This window comes from Sus scrofa, chromosome 2 (genome assembly GCF_000003025.6).
Source record: "Sus scrofa isolate TJ Tabasco breed Duroc chromosome 2, Sscrofa11.1, whole genome shotgun sequence".
NCBI lineage: Eukaryota > Metazoa > Chordata > Mammalia > Artiodactyla > Suidae > Sus > Sus scrofa.
Window position 1 is genome coordinate 100,465,621 of NC_010444.4, and position 27,552 is coordinate 100,493,172.

At 39.3% G+C, this 27,552-nt stretch overlaps 1 protein-coding gene and 1 long non-coding RNA gene across 10 annotated transcripts in view; one reads left to right on the forward strand and one right to left on the reverse strand.

Annotated features, from left to right (window-relative positions):
- On the forward strand, positions 1,393 to 17,531 carry LOC106509501. Its single transcript, XR_002342054.1, has 2 exons — positions 1,393 to 8,851; positions 11,479 to 17,531. It is a non-coding gene; the product is annotated as an uncharacterized LOC106509501 (long non-coding RNA).
- FAM172A (family with sequence similarity 172 member A) overlaps positions 12,150 to 27,552 on the reverse strand; it is a 415,825-nt gene continuing 400,422 nt past the window's right edge. For 8 of the 9 annotated variants that reach the window (XM_013994983.2, XM_013994986.2, XM_013994989.2 and 5 more), the window contains one exon: positions 12,150 to 18,239. In XM_013994983.2, coding sequence (XP_013850437.2) covers positions 18,097 to 18,239 — 143 coding nt within the window. In that variant the 3' untranslated portion in view covers positions 12,150 to 18,096. The remainder of the gene's footprint in view (positions 18,240 to 27,552) is intronic. The other variant, XM_021085392.1, reaches the window with a different exon arrangement.

Consider the following 27,552-nt stretch of genomic DNA (forward strand, 5'->3'; position numbering starts at 1 on the left):
CATCCCCTGGTTTTAAAAAAAAATCACAGATGTTTACTTTATTGATATAACCTATACCATGGTTAGGCTGAGGATAATATGCCTCAACTAACAGTCATTTAGCAAATAATAGAGGCGTTCTGGATGCTTTCCAACGTTACACATGTACTTGGTCATAAAATGATACGTGAAAAAATTAACATCTGCTTTCCTAAAATAAAGTGTGCCAAGTAGCTTTTTATGAATGCTTTCCTCATTTTAAAAAGAAATATGGAGAGATAAACTGGCACCCAGATGTATAGCATATTTATAATGGTTTTAGGATTTAAAGGTAGCGTATTCATTGCACAAACCATTTAAAAACTGACGGTTTAAAAGCCACTTAACCCCAAACATCTTCGAATCCTGAAGAGTCTTCCGAATTTTATTATTTAAAGGGGAATTTACTGTAATTTAATTGCATATCAAGGCAGAACTATGTGCAGGTCGGGCACTGCAGCCTCAGCTCAACAGAAATTCCAACTCGCCTTTTATTTACCTAATTTCTCAGCAAGGTTCCCAGGCCCTTAAGAAGGCAGAGCTGGAAAGTTTAGTTGGGCTCTTTTTTGTTGTTGTTTAATTCCACTATTAGGAAATGAGGCCTACCTTTGAATTATTTCATTAGGATTTGGCCTTTTGGGGGAAGGGGTGGGAACCATAATCATTAGTGGCTTTTTATTATTTCTACAATAAATGGCTAGATTCTTTGTTGAATAAGCTGCTTGAATGTTTTGCAGATGTTCCACTTAGACCAAATCTGACCCCCTATTTCCTCCCAAATAAGTCGCTTAAACTCTCCCACCAGTGCATTTACCGAGAGCATACTCCCTCATCCTGGCAAGTTTATAAGTGTTGAGCATATTCTTATGAAATTTCCACCTAACTGCACACACGCACACACACACAAATACATTTACACACACACACTCCCACCCACTGAGCCTCTGAGCGTGGCAGAGGGTAAGAGAAGAGAAAAAAAGAGGAGAAACTGGTGAGGCGGAATGGAAAGGAGGAGGGAAGTCAGCGCAGTGGTTACACCCCTGTGCGGAGCGCGCCCTCCCTGGGCCCCTCACCCCCCTTTGTGCCTTTGGTTTGAAACACGGGGGGTGGCCCCGGTCCTTTTTCCCCAAAGTGCCTGGAATCTTGATTTGCCAAGTGCTTGGGGCGTCCGCCCAAGATGTTTCGGGGCCGTCCCCGTGAGCGGAGGCCGGGCCGGGCCAGCCCCGCATCAGCCTGGGGCATCCTTGCCGGGCACCGCCCAGCCCCGGCGGCCGCGCGTGGGCGCCCGGGGCTAAACAAAGGGCTCCGTGGGGCGCGGGGCGCGGGCACGTGACACGCCCGAGAGCGGCGTCCCTGACCCCGCGGGGAGGGGCGGCCGACCCAGGGTGCCGGGTGGCTCCTTGACATAAAAAGCGCTGCGGGCCTCGCGCTGGCTGCGCCGGGCCGCGCTCCGCCGGGTTGAGAAGTACTTGTCTGGCTCCGCGTTGGAGAAGCCGCACCTCTCCTCTCTCCGGCTCTTACTTGAAAAGCACTTGGAAGAAACTGTGTGTGCGGGGAGGGCCGGGGCCAGGCTGGGAGGCTGAGGGGGGCCGGCTTGTGGGTGGATGGGGAGGAGGTTGAAGAAATAGCTCCTTTCTGAGTGACAGGACTCCTTTTCAAAGAGCCAACGGGGAGGGGGGCGGGGGAGAAGCTCCTAATATGAATAGGAGAATTTTCAAGGTTTCGCAGAGTTACTCCCCCTCCCCCCTTTTAAAGACAGAGATCTTTTTTCTTTTCTTTTCTTTTCCTTTCCTTTTTAAAGGTAGAAAGTGAGTGTGCAAACGTGTCTTGATGTGTTTCAGGAGAAAGAAGAGATCCATTAACTTTAAAAATCTTCTCGGCTTGGTACAAATCACTGAAACATTTTAACATGTTTTTGTGGACTCACTGACCAGAATGGAGAAGTCAAACTCTCAGACAGGGATCTTCAGTTAAAGGGGACAGGTTTGTGAGGGAAAGAAAAGGGAATATCTTACAAAGTTTTCCCTCACTCCAATAACAAAACCTGTCACATCTCTACTTTTTACTAGAAAAGAGAGTGTTCTTATTTGAACACCTCTAAGGTGTTAGATACCTCTGTGAGAAATCAGGTTGGGAGAGGAAAGCTCATCACACACACACATACACACACCCCAATTTTTAAAGCCTGCCTGTATTTATAATTTAACCTTAGAAACACTTTTATTAGCTCCATTCTCAACCCCAGCTTTAAAAAAAAAAAAAATTGCTGGAGAACCATGTCTCATAGAGGAGAAAACTCTTTAAAAAAAAAAAGATTTAAATCCACAGTACCAGTTGTTTGTTGTTGTTATCATGCTTATGATGGTTATTATGTCATCCCTCCTTTTTTGCACTTGATCTGATGAGAGAACTTTTTTAAAGAGTGTGAAATGAAGGACACAAAGACAGTATATCAATGAAAAGAAGAAAGTGGCCCTTTTAACGAGAACTAAAGAAAACCCAAATGTAGATGAAGTGTACCGTAAAAGCTGCTTCAAAGTCCATCTTAATTCCCTTGGGCTCAGTCATCACAAACATGTGATAATTGGGAGTTCTGCACGGAGGTAAGACCGTGGGTTGGGGGTCATGCAGATGTACCTCCTTGCCTTCTAATTCCAACTACATTTTAACCAAGAACTTCAAGATCTTACAGCACCCAGGTCTGGCTACTTCACGTTGAAATGCTATTTGCCCATTAAAGTAGTTTTTAAACTCCTGGAGTACCCGTGCTCACTGAGGGAGTTTCACCTTCCACCTCGCCCCCCAGCAGGTCAGAATATGCTGGGCCATATTCTAGATTTTGACTATTATTTTGTGATCAACTCTATTTAATTTTCTATTTTCGGACCTCAGACTTTCTGGATCACAAAACTCCCCACAAGCAACCCAGCAATAAATCTGAACAAAAATAAGACAGATTTCCTCATCGATGTGTAATAAAGTTAAAGGACATTGTTTTGTCAGACAAGCGCTAAGTAGAAAATAAATCTCAGAGTCTGGGGAAACAAAACGGAGCGCTGCTGGCATGTGTGTAAATTTACTTTTAAAAGCAATAAATCAATGTTAAATTAAACAGCTGGGTACCCTGTCTAGGAGAAGGTTCCAGGTTTAAGAAGATCTTGATGGGAGAAATGTGCTATTTAACCAGACACCACCACCAATAAAAAGTTAAATTTTTATTCTGATCAGAGGCAAGACTGGCCTGGGAACTTCTCTGAACTTCAGAGAGGAAGAGGAGAAAGAGTCAGTGAGAATTGTATCTACTTTCCATCCTCAGATCTTTACCTACGTTTTTCACACCTAAGGAGACAAGGGGGCTTCATAGAAATATTTTAGATGTTTTGTAAATTGTCGGTTAAGTTCTGACATCCTCTATTGGCTTAGGTTTATTGGGTAGTTATCATTTTTGTGGGTTTTTTTTTTTTGGTAAATACTATAACCAATGGAAATATTTTCCATTGGGTATATTCTTATCTAACCCTTCTTTTATTCTCAGTGTGGTTGTTTTGCAAGGTAAATGGCATAGTTGAAAATAAAGAGAATTGTTATTTCATATCTATTATGCCTGTTTTCATTGAGAAGCAAACCTGAGATTGGAGTAGCATTTAAAACTCAACTGGAATCTTTGAATATTCATTTCTAAGGGTTTTTGTTTGTTTGGGTCTTAAGTGTGTTTTTAAAATTTCACTGGGAAAATTTGTATGTGTGGAGTGGGGGCAGGGGTAGGGGCAGGGGACAGAACAATAGAAAACTCAAGCTATAACTCTGTATTCTAAGAACAATGTGAATCAATGAGTTATAACAAAGACAATATTCAATAGTAGGAAATTAGGTACAGTTTAAGGTTAATATGTATGTATACTAGATTTTATACCCCCCCATCTTAAAATGAAATTCCAGAAAGAGAAGTACTTTAGAAAGCAGACATGTTATCCATGTTATCGAGATGAACCCCTTGGTCTTTTGAATTCAGATTGACTGGTTTCAAAGAAAAATATGGGGTTTTTGCCTATACTGAAACTAGCAAATTGTTTCTTACTATCTTCTTACACAGTCTCAGAAGTTGTGTTTTGTTAGCCCAGTTCTACAGAATATTCATATAATTAGATAACATTATTGAAACCTAGAAGATGGGAAAAATGCTATTTTCCCCCTCCAGCTACAAACTAACAGGGCTATTTGGCAGCATCCTGGCTACCTTTGACTTTTCTTCAGCCAAAGGAAATATCAAAGACCCGGTTGCCTAGAGAAGAATAGTTATATTATTTATATTTTGAAGGCAGCATTCAGTTTCCATGACCATCCGTGGCTTGTTAAGGAAATCTGTGTCTTATGCCACTCAGAGATAGCTCGAATTGCCTGTCAGGAGATGTCTGGGCAGCCTTGTAAACTCAGAATGACTTCTCAAATCCTGCTAGGTTTTCCCAGCGATGTGCTTTCCTCCGCGCTGAAGCCCTGGGAGTCATGTCAGCCCAAGGTGAGCCTTTCAGGCACTGCTCTTTGTCCCCATCTGGAGAGCAAGGTGCAGAATTAGTTGGATACTGCCCTAGTTTTGGAGGTGGGGGTGGTGGGATCGGAAAGGCCTCTTGTTCTAATTAAAGACAGTAAGCAACCCTGTGAGGAGCTGTCCTTTAGCCTTCGCTTGAGGCAGAAAGGGTCTGTCTCACCTCAGTAGTTAGGTCTGTTTGAGCTGGCTGTGGGGCAAAGAGCAGAAACCTGCAGGTAACACTGCGCTCAGGTGAGACGGGGCCAGTGGTTAAGTCGTAGCGCGTGCATCTTGAAGTCTCCCCTTACTTCCCAATTCCCCAGTCGCTCGGTGCTCTGTGCTTGACTTTGATTCTAACTTTGCTTGCTAGATGGCGCTCGGTATCTCAGGACTTTCCATTTCAGAATGAAAGCGGCTTTTTAGCACCGTTGTTTTCAACTAGTTGTGGGCATTTGATTAGCCCAGTGCTGGTAATGTTATTACTGCCCTTGTTTTTGTCACCCTTGTTCACTTTGTGATTAAGGCAGCGCCCAAGTGGGAGCTGCCCATCTTAATCCGTCCAATGATAAACTTTTTAGTGGAACTCTGCACCTGAATTTAGGGCACATTTATGGCTCAATTACTCATTCTGGTGCATTTCAAAAAGCACTTTAGTAACTTTTCCTCCAGTAATCAGATTGAGATTTTCAGAAGGAAGGTAAATCAGCAGGTCCAGGTTATTTACAGTCCTGGAGGTTTACCATCTCAGCTAGAGTCCATCTCAGCTCTCATCACTATTACCCATTTCCATTTCAGAATAAGTTAAGCTAATTTTAGGGAACTTATTACTCTCATTTATCATTATGGTATGGCATTCATTGATTTAAAAGTATTATAATTTGTTTAAAGCCCAAATACTGAAATTCATGTCCACAAGGAAATAGGTTTTAATATTAGTAATAAAAGATAGCATACACCTTGTGAAGGGTGATATGTGAATTCTAATGTATATTTATTTTAATCACTAGGTGATTCTTCTCAGATATTAAAAACACTTAAAAAAAAAACCTCCTTTGTGTTGAAGCACAAAGAGGCAGAAAAACCAAGAGTTCTAAGTTTCTGATGGAAAACATTAAGATGAGCCAAAAGGACCTGTATATTGTTCTGTTGAATGAAGATGTCACTTTCACAGTACCCACCACCGCTCTCATACCATTGTGTGTCCCTTAAAGAAAAGGTTGCTGATGAAGAAGGCAAATGGAAAAACAAAAACAAAAACAAAAAAAACCCCTATACAGATATTTTACAAACATTTTAACAAAACAGAGTTTAACTTGTTACTTTTAGGATTTAGAGAACTAATTTGTATAGAAATGTTCTATCTTTAGGAAAATCAATAACGCTCAGAGCTGGGTGGTTTGGAAACCTTTTGTCAAACCTTGCCTGCTTTGGTGGGGAACCCGGCAAAGTCTCTCTTTAGGTGTTAGGCTGAAACTAGCAGGCGCTGAAAACCTAAAGCGGAAAATTTACAACTTGATCAGCCCCAGCCACAAACCAAAAAACCTGCTACTGGTGCAAACATATGTTCCAGATTAAGTTAGGCAAATGGCTCTTGTTTTCTCAGGGTGGAAAGTTGATCATGAAAATTCAAATTTGAGTAAGCTGTGTTTCCGATGGATCACGGGATCCTCAAACGCTTATAAATCCCTCCCAACCGTTTACTTGAGAGATTTCATATATTTTATTACCTTCTTGAGAGCTGAGTTTACAACCTCCTGCAAATTTAATTCAATCAGGTATTATTTTCTGGGAACATACATAGTTTTAAAAGTTTGGTAAGTTGAAAACTAGGTGATTTCTGTAACGTCAAACTACTAGATAGCTAATGTGTAACTCAGTTGCTCTAATGCCTTTTCTATTTCTTCACATACAGACTAACTTTACAAAGTAGAAATTAAACTGTTGAATTTATTTTAAAGCTTCCTTAAAGTTTTATTCACCAGAGGAGTAGGCGATTTTTTTTTTCACAGCATGAGACAAAATAGAAAAGTGTTACCCAAGCCTTTTAATTATGTCAGAAAAGACTGAGATCATGGTGTTTCTTTTAACGGGGGTAGCTGTCTTTTTGCAACCTCCCTGGGGTCATCCATCCATCTCCCAGCTCAGTTATTTGAAAACCCGTCCAGCTATGAAGGTGTCTTGTAAGCAAGTTTAGAATTAAGTCCAGATTCTCCGAGATAGCTATCTCTGCGGACAAGTTGTAGAGGATGGAGCCTGGCATCAGACAGCTTCGGCACCTTCCTATGTAATCTCGGGAGTCCGAAGTTGTTCCCTATTACCTACGTTCATTCGAATGATCATCCTGCAGATTTTAACCAATACTGTCATGTTGAAGTTTGGTAGTTATTGTTTACATTTCTCCCTTCCCCAAGGGGTCTTGGAAAGTGTTTAAGAGATTATTGATTTCTAAGAAACCAAATAAAGAAGGCTGTTCTTTTATAACATAGGAAATACACACTTTTCTTTAAATAGGCAGTGTATATTTGACATTGACAAATGTGCAAGAGACAGAAAACTTATTTTAAAAGACTTTGAAGGAGGAAAAAATGGATAAGACAGAAGCAATCCTCTAGAAGAGTGGAATTGGAATTAAAGGAAAAACTTGGATAAGGGGAGAAATGGTTATCTATACTGTAAAATGGTTTAAAGTTTCATTGAACACATACAGGTGGTGAGCAAACATCATTGGAGAAGCTTCTTTCAGGGGACCTAATCAGTATCACTCAGAGTTTTGATTGATTTATCTTTTAAAAATTAGTTTTCTTATACTCATTTTTTCCCTGGCAAAGTGGTCCTGAAATAGTCACTCAGGTCTGGAAGTTTCTGATTAACTTAGAATAAGTCATTCTGAAACTATGTCAAGAATACACTTTTTTTTTTTTAAGTAAGAAATTCCTGAATAACTAAATAGAGATCTTAGCCACCCTGTCTCCAGGTCATAAGGGAAATCTCCAGTGAAGGACAGAGATACCCCCAAACTCTGACTGATGGAACAAGTACTAGGCACCCAGGAGTTCAGTAAATGCTCTCTATTCCACCCAAATCTCCACAAATCCCCTGCCCTAACAGAGGAAAGCCCCACATCCTTCTCTGAGCACCTGATTCCCTTTTCTTGCTCCCAAACCTCTGAAAGGTAAGAAAGAAATATACATTTATCCAAGATGGAAATTTGTTTCATAGAATAAGCTCCCCCTCCACCCTCCCCAGCATACCAACCAAAGACATTCAAACATTATGAAGATATTTCAGCTATAGTTTCAAAATTGGGAGGTGAATCCCAGTTTAGAATATGTGAGTCTCCAAGTCACTATTATTCAACAGGTCCCCTTTGCTACCCTGTACACTTCAGCTGCCACACTGTATCTCCCTAGTTTTCCTAGGAGGGTCCAGTCGCTGGTTAAAATAGCTCCTGGCTGTTTCTATTCTAGCACGGACTTGTCTTAGGATTTGGATAAAACAACTCTTGAGACCACAAGATATACAAAACTATGAGAAAAAAAAATCTTCGGGGATAACTGAGCAGTGATTTTGCATATTAAAAAAGGGAGCAAAGATTTTATGTAAGCAGCGCTGTATGGGAAAACAGACTAAATTATTCACCTATGAAATATTTAATAAAATATTTGTGTGTTAAGGGATACAAAAATACAGTGTTTTGAAGCTAAATTTCCACTAAACTGAGGAATTCATGGAAAGTTTTCATTGTAATACTATGCCAAATAGAGAGTCATTTTATCCTGAAAAGTACTGTAATCTGTGTAACTTCATGAAAGCAGTTTTGCAACCAGATTGTTGCAGCTATTTTACAGGAAAGAAACCCGAAGATGGCAGAGTTCTCTCCCCTTTTCACTCTCCTGGCCCTTTCTGGTGAAGTTGGATTAAGCTGATTTTAAACAGTTTTTGAACAATCGATATTTAATAGAAATTTGGTTTTGGCCCCCTCACCTGCTCTAGTAATACTTTCGTCCTCAAAGTTGAAGAGAGTAGATGATTAGAATAGGGTCCAGAGGGAGGGGAGAGATTTTACTCAAAGTTCAACAAGTGAAGCAAGTTTCAGTAAAGCAAGGTGCAATTTGAAATCTTTAAAAACTAGTCCTAAGAGTGGTGACTTAAATGTTGCTAGGGAGATCATGCAATGAAAAAGACACCACACGAAATTGATCTTCTTTTATTGTACTTTGCTTAAAAGGAAAAAGGAAAGCCAAACTGAGAGACGCGCCGAAATTTGGAGCTTGGAGTTGAGAACTGAAACTAGGAAGAAAGGCGGTGGTGGGTACCGATCCAGACGCGCCCCCCTTTTAATGCTGTCAGATAAGTTGCTGTCAGGCTCTTTAGCGCGCTGCTGGCCCCGGGCGCCCGTTGCACCGCCACCTGCTTCGGGGCAGTAATTAATCAGTACCTGGGCTCACTCGACCGGTGAGATGGCTCCAGCCACGCGCAGAGCCATGGGGCCGAGGGCCGGGTGGGTCTGGACGTACTTCAAGAGACATAAGTCTTTTGCGACTGAGATCTCATCCCACCATTGCTGATCTCACAGTACAGAGCTCTTAATCCGGTGCGGGTACAGCTCTGGTCAACTAAGGGGTGGTGGTAAAAGTTGACCAAAGAAAAGTTGTGAGTATGAGATTTCTACCGCAATAATGACTGAGTGTGGCGCTGCTTTCTTTATACAGTAGATGCAAATTCTGGGAACAGGCAAATAGTGTGTCAAATCTGGGGCACTGTGGTTAACACCGGGCATGGAGCAAACAAGACTCACCACCCACAAATTGCACTCTTTTTAAACCCATTGTCGCTTTGGGCTCAGATCCTAAGATTTCGTGTGCCAGTTTCCTATGGTGAGGGAGTGGTCGGAAAGAGGAATCAAGCGAGGGCCAGAACTTCGGGGTTCTGGTGGAGGGGAGAGGGAAGGGGGCGCGCTGGGTGCTGTCCATGGTGCTGGGAAGAACGCGGCTTCCTTTCGCTGCACCCAAAGCGAGTTTAGATGTAAAAGGGGGAAGAAAAACCGAGAACTCCTGCGGCTGGGAATTTTTCTCTCCCCGTGAATGTGGAAAATATGCATATGGATGTACAATTTAAACAGCACTCCATGAGCATTCTACCCTGTTTCTCAGTCAGCACTGCTGAGTCAGACAGCAGCGGTAACTGGTTATTACAGGATGGTTTCCTCCTTAAAGTGTTCCAGTATTTCAAAGTAATGTAATCATCAATTCTTGACATACAAAGATGAAGGCGGAAAGAAAAAAGGTGATTGGAGATTTTAAACATGTCCGAAGGCACTTAGCTATTTCGAGGTTTGATAGTATACAAAAGCACAGCGTGACTTAGCCTGTTAGAAAACATGAGTTTATTGAAAAAGTATTAAAAATACATAGGTCCAATTTCATCTAGGTAATTCTCCAAACTCCTCACTGGCCAAATGCTGCAGTTATATGTTTGTTAGCAAGAATAAAAAGAGCGATTTACCTATTGTAGTGTGTGTGTGTGTGTGAAAATTTGAAATGGCTGATTTCATTTTAAGTTCTAGAATGGTACTCTAAAAACTGCATTCTCTTAAAACAAATTTGATTTCTTAAAAGACAAATGCCCAGGAAGAAAAGGTGCAGATAGAAATTATTTCAAAATCAGGATAAGGAACTAAACAGAAGCATAGCTTACCTAGCAGGTGAATCACACTTCTGAAAAAAAAAAATATATATATACATATATATATATATATATATATACATACACACACACAGGTTTTTTTTACATGTGTGTAAATATGTTTTTTAACAAAAAGTATACCAGTGTATATATACATACATAAATACATATACATGTAAAATTATGTGATAAAATTTCAGGTAGAATATTAACTATGTTTGGTCAAACCAGAAATGTGGAAGAACAGGAAAAGAATTTACCTTAGTTGTGTTAACATGAAAAATCTTAGCCTCAGTAACTTGAATCTATGTGACAGTGGAGAAGGAAAGGGACAAGGATTCAAATGGCTGACATAATCATCAGCAGCAACTGACGGCATCTCATTTGATATTTGATATCAAGCACTAGATCAATATTTGTGAGATCAATGCAATTTTAATGGTTTTCTTTTGAAACTGTATGAAAGCCAAACTGTGACACTCTGTGCTAGGGTTATTTTTAAACCTGGCTATTCCAAGGGATGATATTAAGTAATTTACTGAGGCAAAGCAAAAAAAACCCCCAAACAACCTCCCTTCACTGCACAAAACCCCCAAACCCAAACCACAACAAATTATCAATATTCCTTCAGTTGATTGATCCTGATTAAGTATCCTGAGAAGGTTGGAATATTTATTGGACAAAAGCCATTTATGTAATTATGGTTAAAAGAAAACAAAAAGAAAATAAGCTTTTGGGATATTATTTGGAGGTACACAAAGATAAACTGAATCAGAGATGCCTTTTTCAGACACAGTGGGATTAGGTGGTACTTGAGCAAAAAGAAATGAAAATGGTAAAAAGAGAAAGCATAGCCCTTTCAGCTATAGGGTCAATCATCTCATGTGTGGAAGTCTGTGGGAAATAATAGATCTTTCTGTGTCCCAGGCAGAGGAGAAAACCCAGAACCCTATCTGAAACTCAGAACAAGGTTCCCACAAAGGTCAAATAGAGAAAAAAAAAAAGTACTTAGGTATACATATTGCCTATTATTTTCCTTTTAAGAGTTTATACATTTAAAATAAAATGCAAATAGATCTCAGAAGCACACAGGTCCCCAACCCATAACTCTTTAAATGGTGATCAAGAAGAGTTCTACTTATTTTTCAGTCTTTACTGCTTGGTCAGAGAGCAACATTAACTCATTTGCTTACCAAATCATTTTGTTTGACAAAAGTGCTAAAGTTGCATTTATTTATCTGTTTTTACAGGTTCAGTTTTGAGGAATTTTCACCCCGAGGAATCCAAGACCTTCAGTCCAAACAGCAATTTCTGGGGAGGCAGATTATGGGGTGGTGCAGAAGGAGTGTAATTGGGTGAATATTTCAGAAGGACAGTAACAAGGTGATGTGGTGACTGTGGACAGTGTTCCTGATAAGCAGACTAAGTTTTTGCACTAAAAGAGAGAGTCTTCCATTTGTAATTCAATTTTAATTAAGAACTTGGGAGAGGCTGGTTTCTTTTTCACTTGAAATAATAGAATATTTTAGGAAGTTTCTGATGCCTGACCTAAAGACCTCTCATCCTTTTCCAAGATAGAGAATAAAATACTTCCAAACTATGCAATTCTTAAAGTTTTTTAGCTCAATGTTTCTTTTTTTCTAATGCTTTTCTTGATAACAGTAAATTACCTGATTTGAAAAAACTGTTATTACCCACAGATCATTCTAAATAAAATGCATTGCTTTTAATATGCTTTTAAATGAAATACATAAATACAGTAGAGTTAAACCATGCACCTAGTGTATTCCTTAAAAACCTAGGTAAAAGCAAATTTCCTAAGATTTTTAATAACTCCATAACAGTTACTCTCTGCATGTGTTTCTATATTCTACTGTATTTCAAGTCTGGCACATTGCCTATCAACTCAAGACACCAATAGTTTAAATCAATTTTTCTTTAATGAAATAAAGGCAACCTTAAATACTGATACACATTACATACAGAGAATTTACAGATGCAAATGAACTTGAAGCACATTCAAAAATATTTATTTTGATGCCTTGCAGAATTTGAACACGAAAAAATTATTTAAAAGAAAAAAACAGTTTACAAACATTCCTGGTGACCAACATATATTGAGTACTTACTATGTTCTGGCACTGAAAAGACATACACATACTGTATATGTTGGCTATTCTGGTGGAAAGGGCATATGTACCCCCCCATGAATGGATATGTACATATCTAGATGTGTGTGTACACATCTAGACATATATGTGTGTGAGTGTGTGTATATACACACATATTTTCAATTAGGTCTTAAAAAAAAAAAAAACCCTGAGTACTTCAAAGAAGGAAATGAACTTTATATTCAATCATAGTTAATTCGGACTTCATTTTTGGCTAATCATAATTTGGCCAATAATTTTTTTTCCTGATAGCATGATGGACATTACTTAGAATTTAAAGTTTAGTGTCCCCAAAATGCTGCTCTTCTTAAGCCACTTTGAAGTAATGCTAGTGAGTCTAAGATCCAGATCTACATGTTAATCTCCAGTTTTGCCTTCAAACAGAATTCAGTTACAAAGAACTTGGAAAGATTTTAAATCTATTCAGGAGAGGAAAACTCTTTAATTTTCTGAGGAGTAAAAACTCCCCAAGAAACTTCATATAGCTTCTTAGATTTTGCTTAGCATACGTGATAAAACATTGATTGTTGCAGTTTGGTGACCCATGAAATTTGGGGGTTAGTTTTCTCTTCAGACCAGAGCATATAATTATGCAAATAAAGAGCTGTCACTGATCTAGTGAAATACTCACAAACACATGCACTCTGAAATTGGACAGAAAAGTGAAAATGGTTGGTGATGTGATGGTGCCATGGTTTGTTTTCCTGCCAAGTTTCTATCCAAGTTCATTATTCAAATTGTAAACTTTAAAAAGAGACATATCATTCTTGGGGTGTTGGTTGTCTTTTTATTTCAGATTCTTTGTATTGGTACTGCAGGCTGGCTACAAAGTACAGTTCAACATTATTTTACCTATGACTGTCTCCCATATTACCCGTTGTATTAGCCAAGGAAGAAAAAGTGGAATGATCTGGAAAAAAAGATGCAGGGCTTCTCTAGATGTTCTTCTAGAAACATGTTTCATGTCTGTTTCAAAGAGAACTCAACTCCAACAATACAAAGAATATAGTGAAAGGTTTTTTCACAAATCTCAAGGCAAAAGACTGGGAAAAGTTGCCTGGAAGGTCTTATGGATTAAGTCAAATTTCCATTTTCAAGCTTTTTTCCATTCAAGGGGAAAACACTGGTCACTGCATGATATCCACTTAATGGTCAAACTTTCAGCATGATTTTCTCCTATCTAGCAATTAAAGCCCACTATGTAATATTTGGTGACTTTAACCTTTGAGGTTCATTTAAAATTACCACTCCTTTTTGTGCTAAGAATTAACACAGAGTTCTTCAGCCTAACCATGCTCTTTGGCATCAAGGTCTCCCAATTCCAAAGTTGCCACTGCATAGGCTGTTGCATAATTTCAGATGTCATGGAGAGTCTCACTGATGAAATCTGAGAAGGCTCATGTCAGACCACAGACTGCTAAAGACACCACTACATGAAAGATCAGTGGTGTGAAACTTTAAAAACATCGATCCAAATGAATCAATTAAATCAACGTTCATCTCTCCTAAGAGTGAGGTTTAAAACTATCATTGTTGCTTTTTTTTTTTTTTAACCCTACATAGATTTTGAGATAAACGCTGGAATGCTTTGATGGCTACTTCTATTCTCGAATCTCCGTTAATCGACTTTGTGCTATTTTCCTCTTTTCAACATCTTCCACTTGGTGTACATTCTTTAGTTTAGTACAGTGCATGACAGTTGCAATGCTTTAAATCTAAAACCGCCTAACAAAGCTGACGCTTTAGGTAGGATAGCTTTAAGCTCTGTGAAGTGTTGATTAAAAACCCTTTCCCAGACTCAAACTGATCTTTTTGGAGATTAATAGAATATTAGATAAAAGGAAGACGAACAATTCAAGAGACTCCCACTCAGTCACACTATACAAGGAAGGAAGGAAGGAAAGTATTCAATTTTTGAAAGGGAGTGCCTCCTGGAGTCTTTTATTTTATATTATTATAGCTTCTAATAAGTAATCATAAAGTAACCACCATTATCCCTTTTTTTTTCACCCATACTTAAAAAATGAGAAAATCTCACATTTATTTAAAGACATTTTTCTCTACAGAGACACAGGGAAAGTTTTTGAGAAATTTTTAGACTTTCTGTAATAGTAATCTTTCTTAAATGAACCAGGATTACAGACACCAAAAGGAACCTGTCAGTTTACAGACTATGATTACAAGAGGAGACACACATGTGCCTGGACTGGAATTCGAGATAATCCAGAGAAAAATGAATAAAAAATCTTACTTATTAGCATTGATAATATAGTTAACATTTTGTCACTCATACTCTCTCAAAGGAGTTACAGGTTTTAAAGAAGGAAAAGCTGTAAGATAAATGTAAACAAGATATTTTCAGATTAGATATAATACATCAAGGACCTACAAGGGGATTTGGGAGCAATTTAATCTCACTAGACTCCTTTTGGAAAACACATTTGTTTGCCATATAAAGTCTATTTTATAAAATTATAGTTTAACAATGGGTTCAAATTTCTTTGTAGTTAAAGACTTTTGCTTTAAAAACAAATGTCTTAAAAAATGTTAGCTTTGTGAAGGTTCCAAGCTAAGTAGTGACTCCACTGAAGTTAAAGATACTATCTTAGAGCAACAATAATAGTAACAATAAGCAGCTATAAGGTTTAAAATGTTGATAAATGCCATCCCATCATTCTTTTAAAGTTTCTGCTTTTATTAACTTTTATATGTGATTAAATGAACTTCTGAGCAAGAATAATAACGCCGCTGCTTGTTGGGAAAGTTGTTTTTATTTTAAATAGTAAACAGAAATATATATTATATAGGAAACTCCTGCGCTTTACTTTTCTTTTTTTGGTATAAACGATAATGTATTCTAAGTTGAAGCATAAGGCAGAAACTTGAGAAAAGAACAATTATTACAAGTAGATTCTTCCCACCCCACCTCTTCAAATATCCATGAAAACTTTTAACGGCTATATACTTAGGTACCTTTAGAAAGTGCCAAAGCCAATATGTTTGTGGCTTTTAAGTTTTAACGGGATTATTTTGATTAGATTTAGCAACAACTCCTTGCTTCCCATTCCACTGCTCTAAGAACTCACTGTATAATTAAAGAAAAAAAAAAAAATCCACTTCCTAACTTTAAACCTCTACTCTCTTGAAACTTTGTCTAAAGAAATCCAAATGAGAGATCAGAACAGAAATACTGTTAGCACTTGAGGCATCCAAGCAGGCCGGGCTACTACCAACTGATCATTGTTATTCCAGGAAAACTGAGATGAATATAATAATATTATATTGATACCAACAAACCCATAATCTACAGGTTAAAAAATTCCACATTACAAGGAATCTTATCACTTATCAGTTGGTGGTCTGGGATGGTTTGCCTAATTCTCTCTGGGTTGCAATAGCTCAGATCCACAAGTAGAAATTACATTTACACAACTTAAGTTTGCAAATAGCTCTCTATAGATAGTTAAACAAAGCCCAACAACCCAGCAGTTTTAAAGTATTAAAGGCAATTAAACAGTGATTTACTCTAGCTACAAGTAATGGTTTTTTAGAAAGAGAGGTAAGGAAACTGCAGAGAAGGAATAGGATTTGGTTTATAAGCTGAGTGTATTTACTTTGCTCTAATTCAGGTGCAGAAGCTTCACAAGTTGAGCATTGTACAAATGCTGATTTAAAAATGCAATAAAATTAGTTTCCAGTGAACACTTTCATATGCTGAAAACAACATACAATTTATAACACTTTGAAAAATATGTTCAATCCACATCAATTCTCAAATCCTCTCAATGGAAGGCACATCATTTTACACAGTTCACCATTACTTCTAAAATTTTAGAAAAGGTTGCAGACTAACATGCTTGATGTTGCCAGGGTTATACAGTTTAAGCCATTCAAGGAGTTGGCTGAAATGACATTTTGATTTTTCCTCTTATGTTGTTTCTACTAAAATAACATCAAAAGATATGCATATTAGACTACTGAAAAAAGATCACTTTAATTTACCATCATTAAGTTAAGAGAACTACTTAATGCACTTGTGGACCAAACACAGATATTGTTAGTTTTAAAACTTGCTGCGACAGGTTCATAGTATAAAAACATTTTATCCATAAGGTAGATATTTTAAGTTATTTTTCTGAGGAGTCAGACAGTTATAAAGTCATTTTGGGTACATTTTATTATGTCCTCAAATAAGGCAGGCATCTTGTTGCATACACTTTAAAAAAGGATGAAAAAATATTAAATTCAAATCCCCATCTATTAGAAACAGAATCTTCACTAGGTAATTAAATCCTGCAACTAATTAAAATATTGATAAAATTAAAATTTAATATTTGAATTTAAAAGTCAGTAAAATCTTAACTTATTTTACTTCATATCTCACAGTGTTGGCCAGATCTTAGTGGATTAAAATACTTAACTGCTGAAACTGTAGGACAATACCTTACAGAGAAAGTGGACTACTATAAATTATACCATTAGACTGAGAGGAGCAAGTCTTTCATACCAGGTCTTTGCCTTTCTGTTGGAGCAGAAAACAAAAATAATCATTTTAGCCCCACTTGGCCTTTCAGAAGGAAAGGACTCGAGAGCATATAGGTTCATTTTCCTGATGGCAATAAAAAATTCTATCCCTAAAAAGGTCTAACTTCATGAAGGCTCAGAATAGACCACTCAAGTTAGAATTAACAACAACAAAAAGACAACAAACTTCTTCCACATTAAGATTTAAAAAGCAAAAGTTAAGTATGCTATCTAAATGACTACACCACCCAAAGCACATTATATATTTAAAAAGTCAACTTAATGATAAAGTTGGAAATTCCATTGAAAGTGAAACATTTCACATATATACTTGAAAAATTTGCTCATCATTCCGTTTTAGTTTAAACAACCTCTTCTGAAATTAGAGACTTGTGTAAAATCTCATATTCAATTGGCAAGGATTTTCAGCCATAACGTGGTACTTTATAAACTTTCATGCATTTTTTCTTCTGGTCTCGAAATGAAAATAGATCGTGAGGGAGAGAACAACTTGCCCTCCCCAAACTACCCAGTACATTATGGAGTTCATGTTCAGAATTTAAATTTGACTTTGGGGGGAGGGCACGGAAATTCCTTAAAAAAAAAAAGGCACAAGATGCCTTTAGTTAAAACAAACAAACAAACAAACAAAAAAAACCCCAAGAAACAAAAAACCTACTTAAAGTGAGAGTTTGATGTCTAGAATAAAAAGTCTGCTTCGGTTCGGAGAAGGAAAAAGATGGACACGATTCATGCGTAAGGAAGGCCGGGAAGGAAGAGCTGCAGCGCGCGGCTGCGGGCGATAGGACCGCGCGGACGCCGCTCGCCCCGCAGCGCCGGCCCGGGCACCGTCAGGGCAATTAGAGGCGCGCCGGCCGCGCCGGGCAGGGCGCTGTCAGCCTTAATCTGCGCGCTGACGGGCAGCGCGAAGCCCAAGCTCAGCCCGCAGGAAGCACGACCAGTGAACCCATATTGCTTTGACAGTTGCACTCATCTAGAAATAATGCAAAACGCTATTTAGATGTATATATCACGACCCTGTGCTCTAGGAAGAAAACAATCTAATGAGGGGCTGGGAGTCTGCTCGCCGACCACAAGCGGTGGGGAGACGTGTGGATGCATGCTCGAGTGTGCTTCCTCGGCTTCCCCTCCCCCGTCTCGCTCGCTCTCCTCTTACAGCTCTTCATGCTTTATTCGGTGGGAGCGCCGCGTCAGTGCCGGCTTGAGGGAACTGGTCTTTGCCTCAGAGGCTTCGGTAAAGAATTTGAAAATAGACGGGAAGCTCTTCCAGGAAGTTAGCTCGTGACGGTCGGTGCCTGCAAAATGCACAGATTCGGTTACGAGGTGGCCTCGCCTGGTGCGGGCGCAGGTGGGATGGGACCGCGAGGCTCGGCGGAGGCCGCGGCCGCCAGTTCTCCGTCTCGGAGCCCGCGCCCTCCACCCGGCCTCGCCCCGCCTTCGAGCCCAGCCCCCACCCCACCAGGGCGCGCGTCTCCCGGCCGCCGCCCGGCCTCTCTGGACGCCACCTGTACCTGAGGGCTCAACTGGCGCACGGGGCTCGGAGGGAGGATGTCGCCCACCGACCTCGCGTCTCCCAGGCGGCGATTCCTGGACTCCGCATCTCCGGCCTGAGCCCCAACAACCTCCCTGTCCCCCCAGCCAGACGTGCGGCCGCGGCCCGTCCTTCCCCGCGGTCGCCCGAGGCGCTGCCCGCGGCCCCCTCAGCCCCTCCGGGCCAATCGAGGCGCTGGGCGGGAAGGGCCACTCCCTCTCCCGCCAGGAAACCACCCACTTACCCAGGCTCGGCGCGCGCGGGATTGGTTTCCCCTACGCGCGGAATCCGGCTCTTGCACCCACCGCAGAGCACCCACGTTTCTGCTTCCCAAGAGAAGGGAAAAAGTCGGATTTTTCTTGCTTCTCCCGGAAGCTGTGCTGTTGGACATGACTGCCTCAGCGAGGTCACCGGGACCAAATTATTGCGGGGATGTGTAATGAAGGATCAGATTCAAAAGATACTCAAGTTTAGGAGTGTCCTAAACGGCTTTAAAAATTTTTTTTAAACATGTATTTTAGAGACCAATTTTAGAAAAGCTTAAAAAAAATGTTTCAAGGCAGTGACTACTAAAAGAGCATCTGGGCCTCCTATTTTGGCAGGAGGAATTCAACTCAAAATGCAGGTTGAATTGTTAATTTATGGGATTGGTTTTTATTTTACTACAGCTTCTTTGGCTTCAATTTACTAATGTACAGTAGTTTTCAAGTGTATTTTCAGTTAAAGACAGGCAAAAAATAACACTGATGTAGAACGTCAGAACAGATGAGGATATTAATATATGTTTTTGACGCCTTGTGATAGCTTATATCATTTTACTAATAGTTTCGTAAAGGAACGATTTTTTAAATTAAAAAAATAATAATTGCAAAGACTCTCCCGTAGAAATAAAGAGCGAATAGCTTTGAAACGGTTGAAATCTCCTACTAGATTACTCAATTATGCAGAGAGACACTGCCTCTGAGTCTCTGGATTCGGAGCCTCCGTCTGATACTTTAACATTGTTAATGATAATTCTTTAGTCTGTAATAGTAGGTCATTGCTATGGTTACTCTACAATGGTGCAACACTTTGCTTTCCCCTTCAGCTATTCGCTGAGACCTGGTAACCACATTTGTTGCCTAGCAACAGTTTTGTGACAGTATCACAATCTGGGAGTTACAACAATAAGGATGCTATGGCTGCTGTCTACCAGAGAGCAGAAAGCTACAGTCTGTGCATGTGACTTAACTGTGGGAGCTGGCCTTACTAGAGAACCCCTCTTTTAATAGGTGCCCTCAGAAGGATGCTTTCTATGCTCTTCTCCTCTGCAGATTGGCCTTATGAACCTTCATTTGGAACTATGATCCAGTATTGAAATCATATACTTGAGAATATCCCTCAACACTACTGTGTTCAGAATAAAAAGTCCTTTCTATATTTGCTCACTCATTTGGGGCAATAGTCAATGTTAGTTAATGGACAAAAGAAAAGAGTGTAGGTTTATCCTGGCAAATCCTAAAGTGCCTGACTGGATTTTGACAAGTCTTAAATAGAATTCTTGGGGAAAAAATGATATGTATGCCTGCCTGCATCAATAGGTGTGTAAAATTTCAAGTTCTTTAAAAAAAAAATATATATATATATAACATCCAGATATTTATTATTATTATACAATTTCACTGATTTATTCAAATAACAGCATAAAGATTTCTTTGAATTTGGAGGCATTTATATTCTCCAAACACAAAAGAAGTTTGTGAGCAGTCTGGATAAGCTCAGACATCCCTACTTTAAATAATATTTCGTAGGTATATTTAGAAGAGGGCCCAGTTTTTGGACAGGTTTATGATATGCCTGTCCTTGTTTCTACAGTGCTTGTAACTCTAGTTTCATCTCAATAGTAACTACTAATAGCACTTATAATGGTAAAATATTTTAAAGTCAATTGTATTGACTCTTCTCAGATGCTTACTACATGAAACACCCAATCCCAAAAACAATAGGGGACAAAAAAGGTGCTAATTGTCTCTTCTCCTCATTTTCCATGCTTCCAGGCTCATTTGGCATTTCCTCCATAGTGATTACACTTACTAGTGTTACCAAGGCTATGATCAATTAATAAGCTTTCTCAGGGAACTCTTCTCATAATTCCTCCTACCCCTTGAAAACCAATTCAATCTATGAATCTAGAGGGACCTAAGGAGTCAATGGTCTGAAGCAATTTTAACTCCTTTATTTTTTCTTTCCTGGTGACAGTCTTTCTGAAGGATGAACAAATTTCCCTGGTGATAAAATCATTACAAAGGATTTTTAGTTTTAGCTTATGATGACTCTTGGCTTGATTAGTCCTGGGCTGAAAAGACGAAGTCCCTGAGATGACTGAGGACCTGCACTGGCTCTTAATATTTACCCTTGCAATTTAAGAATATAAGTAATGAGAATGTGTGTTCTGTCAGAGGAAGGGAAATTGCTAGGAATAAAGTAATAAGCAAGGTGGTTAGGAACTGAATTATGGAGAATGGAGTGGGGAAGGGAGAATTCTCCCTGAACTAGAGTGGTAACATAAATATCTTATACAAAATGGCTTTCTTTTCTAAATTAATTTGTTTTTTTAATGGCTGCACTCATGGCATATGGAAGTTCCCAGCCAGAGACTGAATCCTAGCCACAGCCTTGACCTATGGGGTAGCTGTGGTAATTCCTGAGTCTTTAACACACTGCACCAGGCCAGGGATTGAACCCGCGCCTCTGCACAGACCGGAGAGCTGCTGCAGTCAGATTCTTAACACACTGTGCTGCAGCAGGGACTCCTCTTTCCTAAATTTTTGAAAGTAGATTCTTAATAATTTTAAAATCATTTGGGAGTTCCCTCATGGCTCAGTGGGATAATGATCTGTCATTATCACTGCTGAGATGATCTGTTGTTATCATTGCTGTATCTCTGGTTACACTTCAGTACCTCTGCTGATACTGCTGTATCCCTGTGCTGTGGCACAGGTTCAGTTCCTAGCCCGGGAACTTCTGCATGCTGAGGGCATGGCCAAAAAAAAAAGCATTAGAAAGTCAGGTAAGTTGCATGTCTATCTGGGGCTGCATATACACATTTCAAGAACGTGTTTGGAGACCATTTTTGGAAATTCCAGGCCAAAGTTCAATGAAAATATTCACAAATTAATATGAATATCCACCCATAGCAATGCTTAGAGAATGGAAACTTTTGACAGCAACTTTCTACTACTTTAAAACACACACACACACACACACCACTTTAAGGGAAATTATTCAACCAGGATGGAAATACGAGGCCATTACATTATCTATTCATAAAAGGATATAAAAGGGAAAGTTTAGGCCAATCCAAAAAGCAGCCATTTATTAATGAGCTGCGATGATGTATAACACGGAAATTAGTCCCTCTAAGCACTAACTATGTTATTTGAAGGAGATAAACATGGTTTTACAGTTAGAGCCTAGTCTTTCCTCTACCAAAACTCTGCCTTTATCAAAACTCCTCTTTTGAAGGACTATGAACTTTATTCAAATTTTCAAACACTCGTTTTCCTAATCTAAGTAGCTCCTATGATATAGGAAATAAACGGTTTTCTCATATTAAATATCTTCCTTGTTCTCAGGGAATGATTTTTATAGTATCCTTTTGGATTGGCAGACTTGTTTTTGTTGGATAATTCAGACCTTTGGGGCAAATTCAGTTTCCTAATCCATAAAATCAATTCAGTATCAAAATAAATGTGCAGGATCTCAGTTCTTTTTTTTTTTTTTGCTATTTCTTTGGGCCGCTTCCTTGGCATATGGAGGTTCCCAGGCTAGGGGTCTAATCGGAGCTGTAGCCACCGGCCTACGCCAGAGCCACAGCAACGCAGGATCCAAGCCGCGTCTGCAACCTACACCATAGCTCACGGCAATGCCAGATCCCAAACCCACTGAGCAAGGGCAGGGACCGAACCGGCAACCTCATGGTTCCTAGTCGGATTCGTTAACCACTGCACCACGACGGGAACTCCTAGGATCTCAGTTCTTTATTACAAAAAAGTACCTTTGCTCAGTTGTAATCAGTGGTTCTTAATGGGCATGGTAGTGACCTCTAAGAGCATTTTGGAATTTTGTAGGGAAATTTCTGGAGGTCAAGATGACTGAAAGGAGCTACTGGCACTTAGTGGGACAAGGCCAGGGACATGGCATCGCACATGGGTTTTTATTATTTATTTATTTAGTTAGTTATTTATCTATTTTAGGGCTGCACCTGTGGCATATGCAAATTCCCAGGCTAACTACACCACAGCCACAGGAATGCCAGATCCAAGCCATGTCTGTGACCTACACCACAGGTCATGGCAATGCCAGATCATTAACCCACTGAGCAAAGCCAGGGATTGAACCTGCATCCTCATGGCCACTAGTTGGATTTGTTACCACTGAGCTGAGCCACAATGGGAACTCTGCACATAGTTTTTAAATGTTTCATTAGCTACTCATGTAGTTTGAAAAACCTGTTTATAATTATATGAGCTTAGAATTTAACTATGTTTAACAAATAACCTCAAAGTAATTTTGGCGGAGTTCTTGTCGTGGTTCAGCGGAAACGAATCTGACTAGTATTGGTGAGGATGAAGGTTTGATCCCTGGTGTCGCTCAGTAGGTTAAGGATGCGGTGTTGCCATGAAGCTAAGGTGTAGGTCTCAGTTCGGAGCTGGCATTACTCTGACTGTGGCTGGTGGCTACGGCTTGGATTCAACCCCTAGCCTGGGAACCTACCTAAAAAGACAAAAAAAAATTAATTTTGGCATGATTTTAATATACACGGAATTTTCCAGGAGTCCAACTACCATGTAAATTGAAGGAATTCTATACTTTATGCTGTTCAGAATATTCCCAGGAATGGAGTACCATATGAGAAAATCTCATCACTGATAGCCTCAGTGCCCACAATACTTGAGCCACCAATAAGTGCACCTGTATCAGCCTGCATTTCTCGACTGGAATTCTTGGTGAGTCTATGCGCAGGACTCATGTAGGTTTTCTGAGCACTTTAAATATTGATATGCATATTATTTTTATTATGAGTTACCTTTTTTATTCCTCCTATATGTTAACTAGAGCAATAAAGCAATTTAGCAATCTTATAAATAGGTGAATTATGTTACCTCTAGAATTTAGTGCAGAATATCAAAAGCTCTGAAATAGTATGTATTTACATGATCAAGGGTCAGCTTAAATAAAAATGAATAGTTAATTCTTTTTAAAATTACATTAGAGATTAATTTTCCCTAGAATCCGCGTTTTTTTTTTTGCTTTTTGCTTTTTAGGGCTGCACCTGAGGCATATGGAGGTTACCAGGCTAGGGGTCCAATTGGAGCTGCAGCTGCCTGCCTATACCACAGCCACAGCAACATCAGATCCAAGCCCTGTCTGGGACCTACACCACAGCTCATGGAAATGCCGAATCCTTAACGCACTGAACGAGGCCAGGGATGGAACCTACAACCTCATGGTTCCTAGTTGGATTCATTTCTACTGAGCCATGTCAGGTACTCCCATTTTATTCTTATTACGAAAAGAAAATTCCTTTTACCTCTCTTATGTTTCTTCCTCAAATACTGTCAACAGTGTTATTCACTGTGAAATGAAATAACCAAAAGCCAGGGGGATCTTCCAATTGAAATACTGCACTGAATATTTATCCTCTACCTATTGTTTTTAAAAATGAACTATAGCAAGTATCAAAGCAGTAGAGATAATAGCACAGATGGTCAAAAATATTAGAAAACTGTACAAAAGAGTCTATAAATCATACAAGAAAGATCAAATTGCTAAAATGTGTCATATATTTTCCCAAAAGATTATATATTTAAGAAAAAGTGTCTTGCAACGGAACTGAGAAAGAAGGAGGCTACATTTAATGTTACAGCATTTAGAAATTATTCAAAAAATGGTTGGAAATAGCACTGAGAGCAGAATGCTCAAAGAATAGGATAAGAGAGAAGAAAACATTGCTATATCCTTCTGCCTTGTCTATTCCCCTTACTTCTTCCTGTAATGACTTTAATCCAAGTATTTCTTACGAGTCTGCCTTGTCCACACTCCTCTTCACTTGATCTTAGTGCTTAGACTTTTTTTTTTTTTTTTTGGCAAAAACTACGCCAAAATATGCTACTGAGTTTAGCAGCCAAAACCCTGATGTTTACTTTGGTAAATGTAGATTACTCTGAAGCTGTACCTTATTTTATGCAGTAGATTTCTGAAAAAGTTACATGTAATTTCCATAAATAAAGTATTTTAAGGGAAAAGGTGGGTTATTTCCTTCTTCAATGAATTTTTTAATAAAGTGAAGAATTCTCTGGTAAGGCAAATAATCATTCTTCAAATAATATCACAGCGCCCCTCCCCAAATCAGATTTGCCAGAGATGAGTTCTACTACTATAATATGATGGACAGTCTGAGTAAGGTCTCACTACAAAGATAATTTAGAAGAATTTCTTGGTCAGGCATTCACTATTCTAATTATTGCTAGTCACCTTATTTTACGTGGTCCGAGACCAAAAGGTCATGGTATGATTTTGACAATCTATGCATAATTTACACGTTAGGGTCTGGTTCAGAATAGGACTATAACTTTATGAAGTCACCTTTGAATATGAAATATCATTTTTTAATAAATTTGTTTCAGGGGGAAAAACTAGCATACGCTCCTACCCTCTTACTTATACCTCCCTCCCCTACAACAAAAGAATTTTTTTTTTAAAGAAAAGGTAATGAATAAATGCTATGTTTCCCATGATAAAGGGGAAAAAAAGCCTAGAAAGATATGAAACACACTAATATTAACAGGATAACATACCTATGATACTTTCAAAATGACAAGGCTTGATTTTAAAAATTGATCTTTAACAAGAAAAAGAAATATGGGCAATTAGGAAGTAATGAAGACCCTGTCAATATAGCTATGTTGATAATAACAGGTAAGGGAATTCTTGAGAAAATCTAATATATAAAAATCAGGAGGTCTGTAATATGCATTATTGAGTCCCAGTGGGATTAACTAATGAATTTATAAGCTCACCAGCAGTTATTTTTAGAAAGTTATAAAGAATTAGAGAAATATTAGAGCATGGAAAAATAATGTGCCTTCTAAAAAGAAAGAAAATATATATTACTACTAAAATTCATTTTAAAATGAATTCTAGAGGTTCTAAGGAGAATATCATTAAAATATATAAAAATTTATCAGTATTTGAACAGAGAAGGGCTTCTAATGGAGACACTCTAAGTTAGAAGATACAGGTGAGACTCAGCTACACTGAGTATAGCTATACTCAGCTACTCTCTGAAGTGGGGTAGGGTGTTTGTTGAGGGAAATGCCAAAAGCAGCTCAGTAAACATGCTGCATGGTCTGGTTAAATTACTTGTGTTAAGATACAGGTAAGTCTCTGTCCACTGCTAACACTGTGCATACTGTTAAAGCTGAGACTGAGTTGAGACCCTAAAGGCAAGTTGTCAAGCTTGACCAGAGATAAGAGGCTGAAAAAAAGACAAAAAATTAGTGGTTGAAACATTTGTAGCCCCTGGGGAAGACTGTCCTTTCCTCCAGCTTTGTTTTTGTATTTCTCATCTATGGAAGAGGAGTTGAGGAGTGGTCTGGGAATGGACAGCTTAAGAACCAAGGCGAAAACGTTGAGAAGTAAACCAGTCTTAGGCAGAGTAGAGAACCTGTAGGAGCTGTGGGTCTCTGACATCAAACCTGGCAGACCTCTCCAAAGAAACTTCTCCTAACCAATAAAAAAATGGATGCATTTTATTGCTTCCAGTTGCCTATCAAACCCAGATAGCTGGTGTAGAAGTGCTTTCTTTGGTTTTAATTCTTGTCTCACCTGCTCCTCTTAGCATTGCCGTTAAGGCCTGGCCTCCAGGGATACATGTTTCCCTTTAAAATTTGAACCCAGGTATGGGCAAAATTTCTCTTTTTCTAGTTTTCTAGTTTCTTTGTCATTTTCACAAGTAACTTTACAGAAAGATGGTAAGAGCAAAGAAATCTAAACAAGAAATGCAGAGTCGGAGTTCCCGTCGTGGCGCAGTGGTTAATGAGTCCGACTAGGAACCGTGAGGTTGCTGGTTCGGTCCCTGCCCTTGCTCAGTGGGTTAACGATCCGGCATTGCCGTGAGCTGTGGTGTAGGTTGCAGACGCGGCTTGGATCCTGCGTTGCTGTGGCTCTGGCTAGGCCAATGGCTACAGCTCCGATTAGACCCCTAGCCTGGAAACCTCCATATGCCGCAGGAGCGGCCCAAAGAAATAGCAAAAAGACAAAAAAAAAAAAAAAAAAAAAAAAAAAAAAAAAGAAATGCAGAGTCATAAACTAGTTATTTTTCATAAGTAAAGGTTTCTGATCCTATTATTCCCACTAATCAGTGAAGACTTTTATTTAGAGGGCTGGTGCAGCTCTCTAGATAGTTTTCAGGCTTCTCTTTTCTCCCAGATTCTCTGTGTTCCTAGCTAGGTGCTTATGGCTTACGGCTGCCAGTTTGATAGTGTGAGTGTGTGTGTGTGTGTGTGTGTGTGTAAGAGGGATGGAGAGAGAGGATGAGAAAGAGAGAGGGAGGGGTGAGACAGAGAATGAATTGCAAAATACTTTCCTTATTTCAAAACAACACAAAATCATTTACTAGTTCAACTATATGAATTTTCTGTGATACTTCTTGCTCAGTTGTGGATTCTATTCTAAAGGATATATTTTGTGGGTGGTTTTTCCAGAGGTCGTGTGAGTGAGTAATTTATACATTCACACATGTATTCATTGTGTGCCAGGGACTATTTCTTTGGGCTGGGGATGCAGTGGTGAGCAAGATACATAAAGACTCTCCTCTTGTAGCATACATGTGGGTGAGGATGGCAGGCAATCAACAGGTAAAACAATCGACATGATAATTTCAGAGTCAGATGCACTGTGAAGAAAACACAAAAGGGGGACGTGAAGAGAAAGAGAAGGAGAGGTGGTCATCAATTTTGCTCAGATGGAGAAGACTTATGACCTGAGACCAGAAGGGAATGGAGCCAGGAGAGTGCCACAGGCAGAGTTCTGGA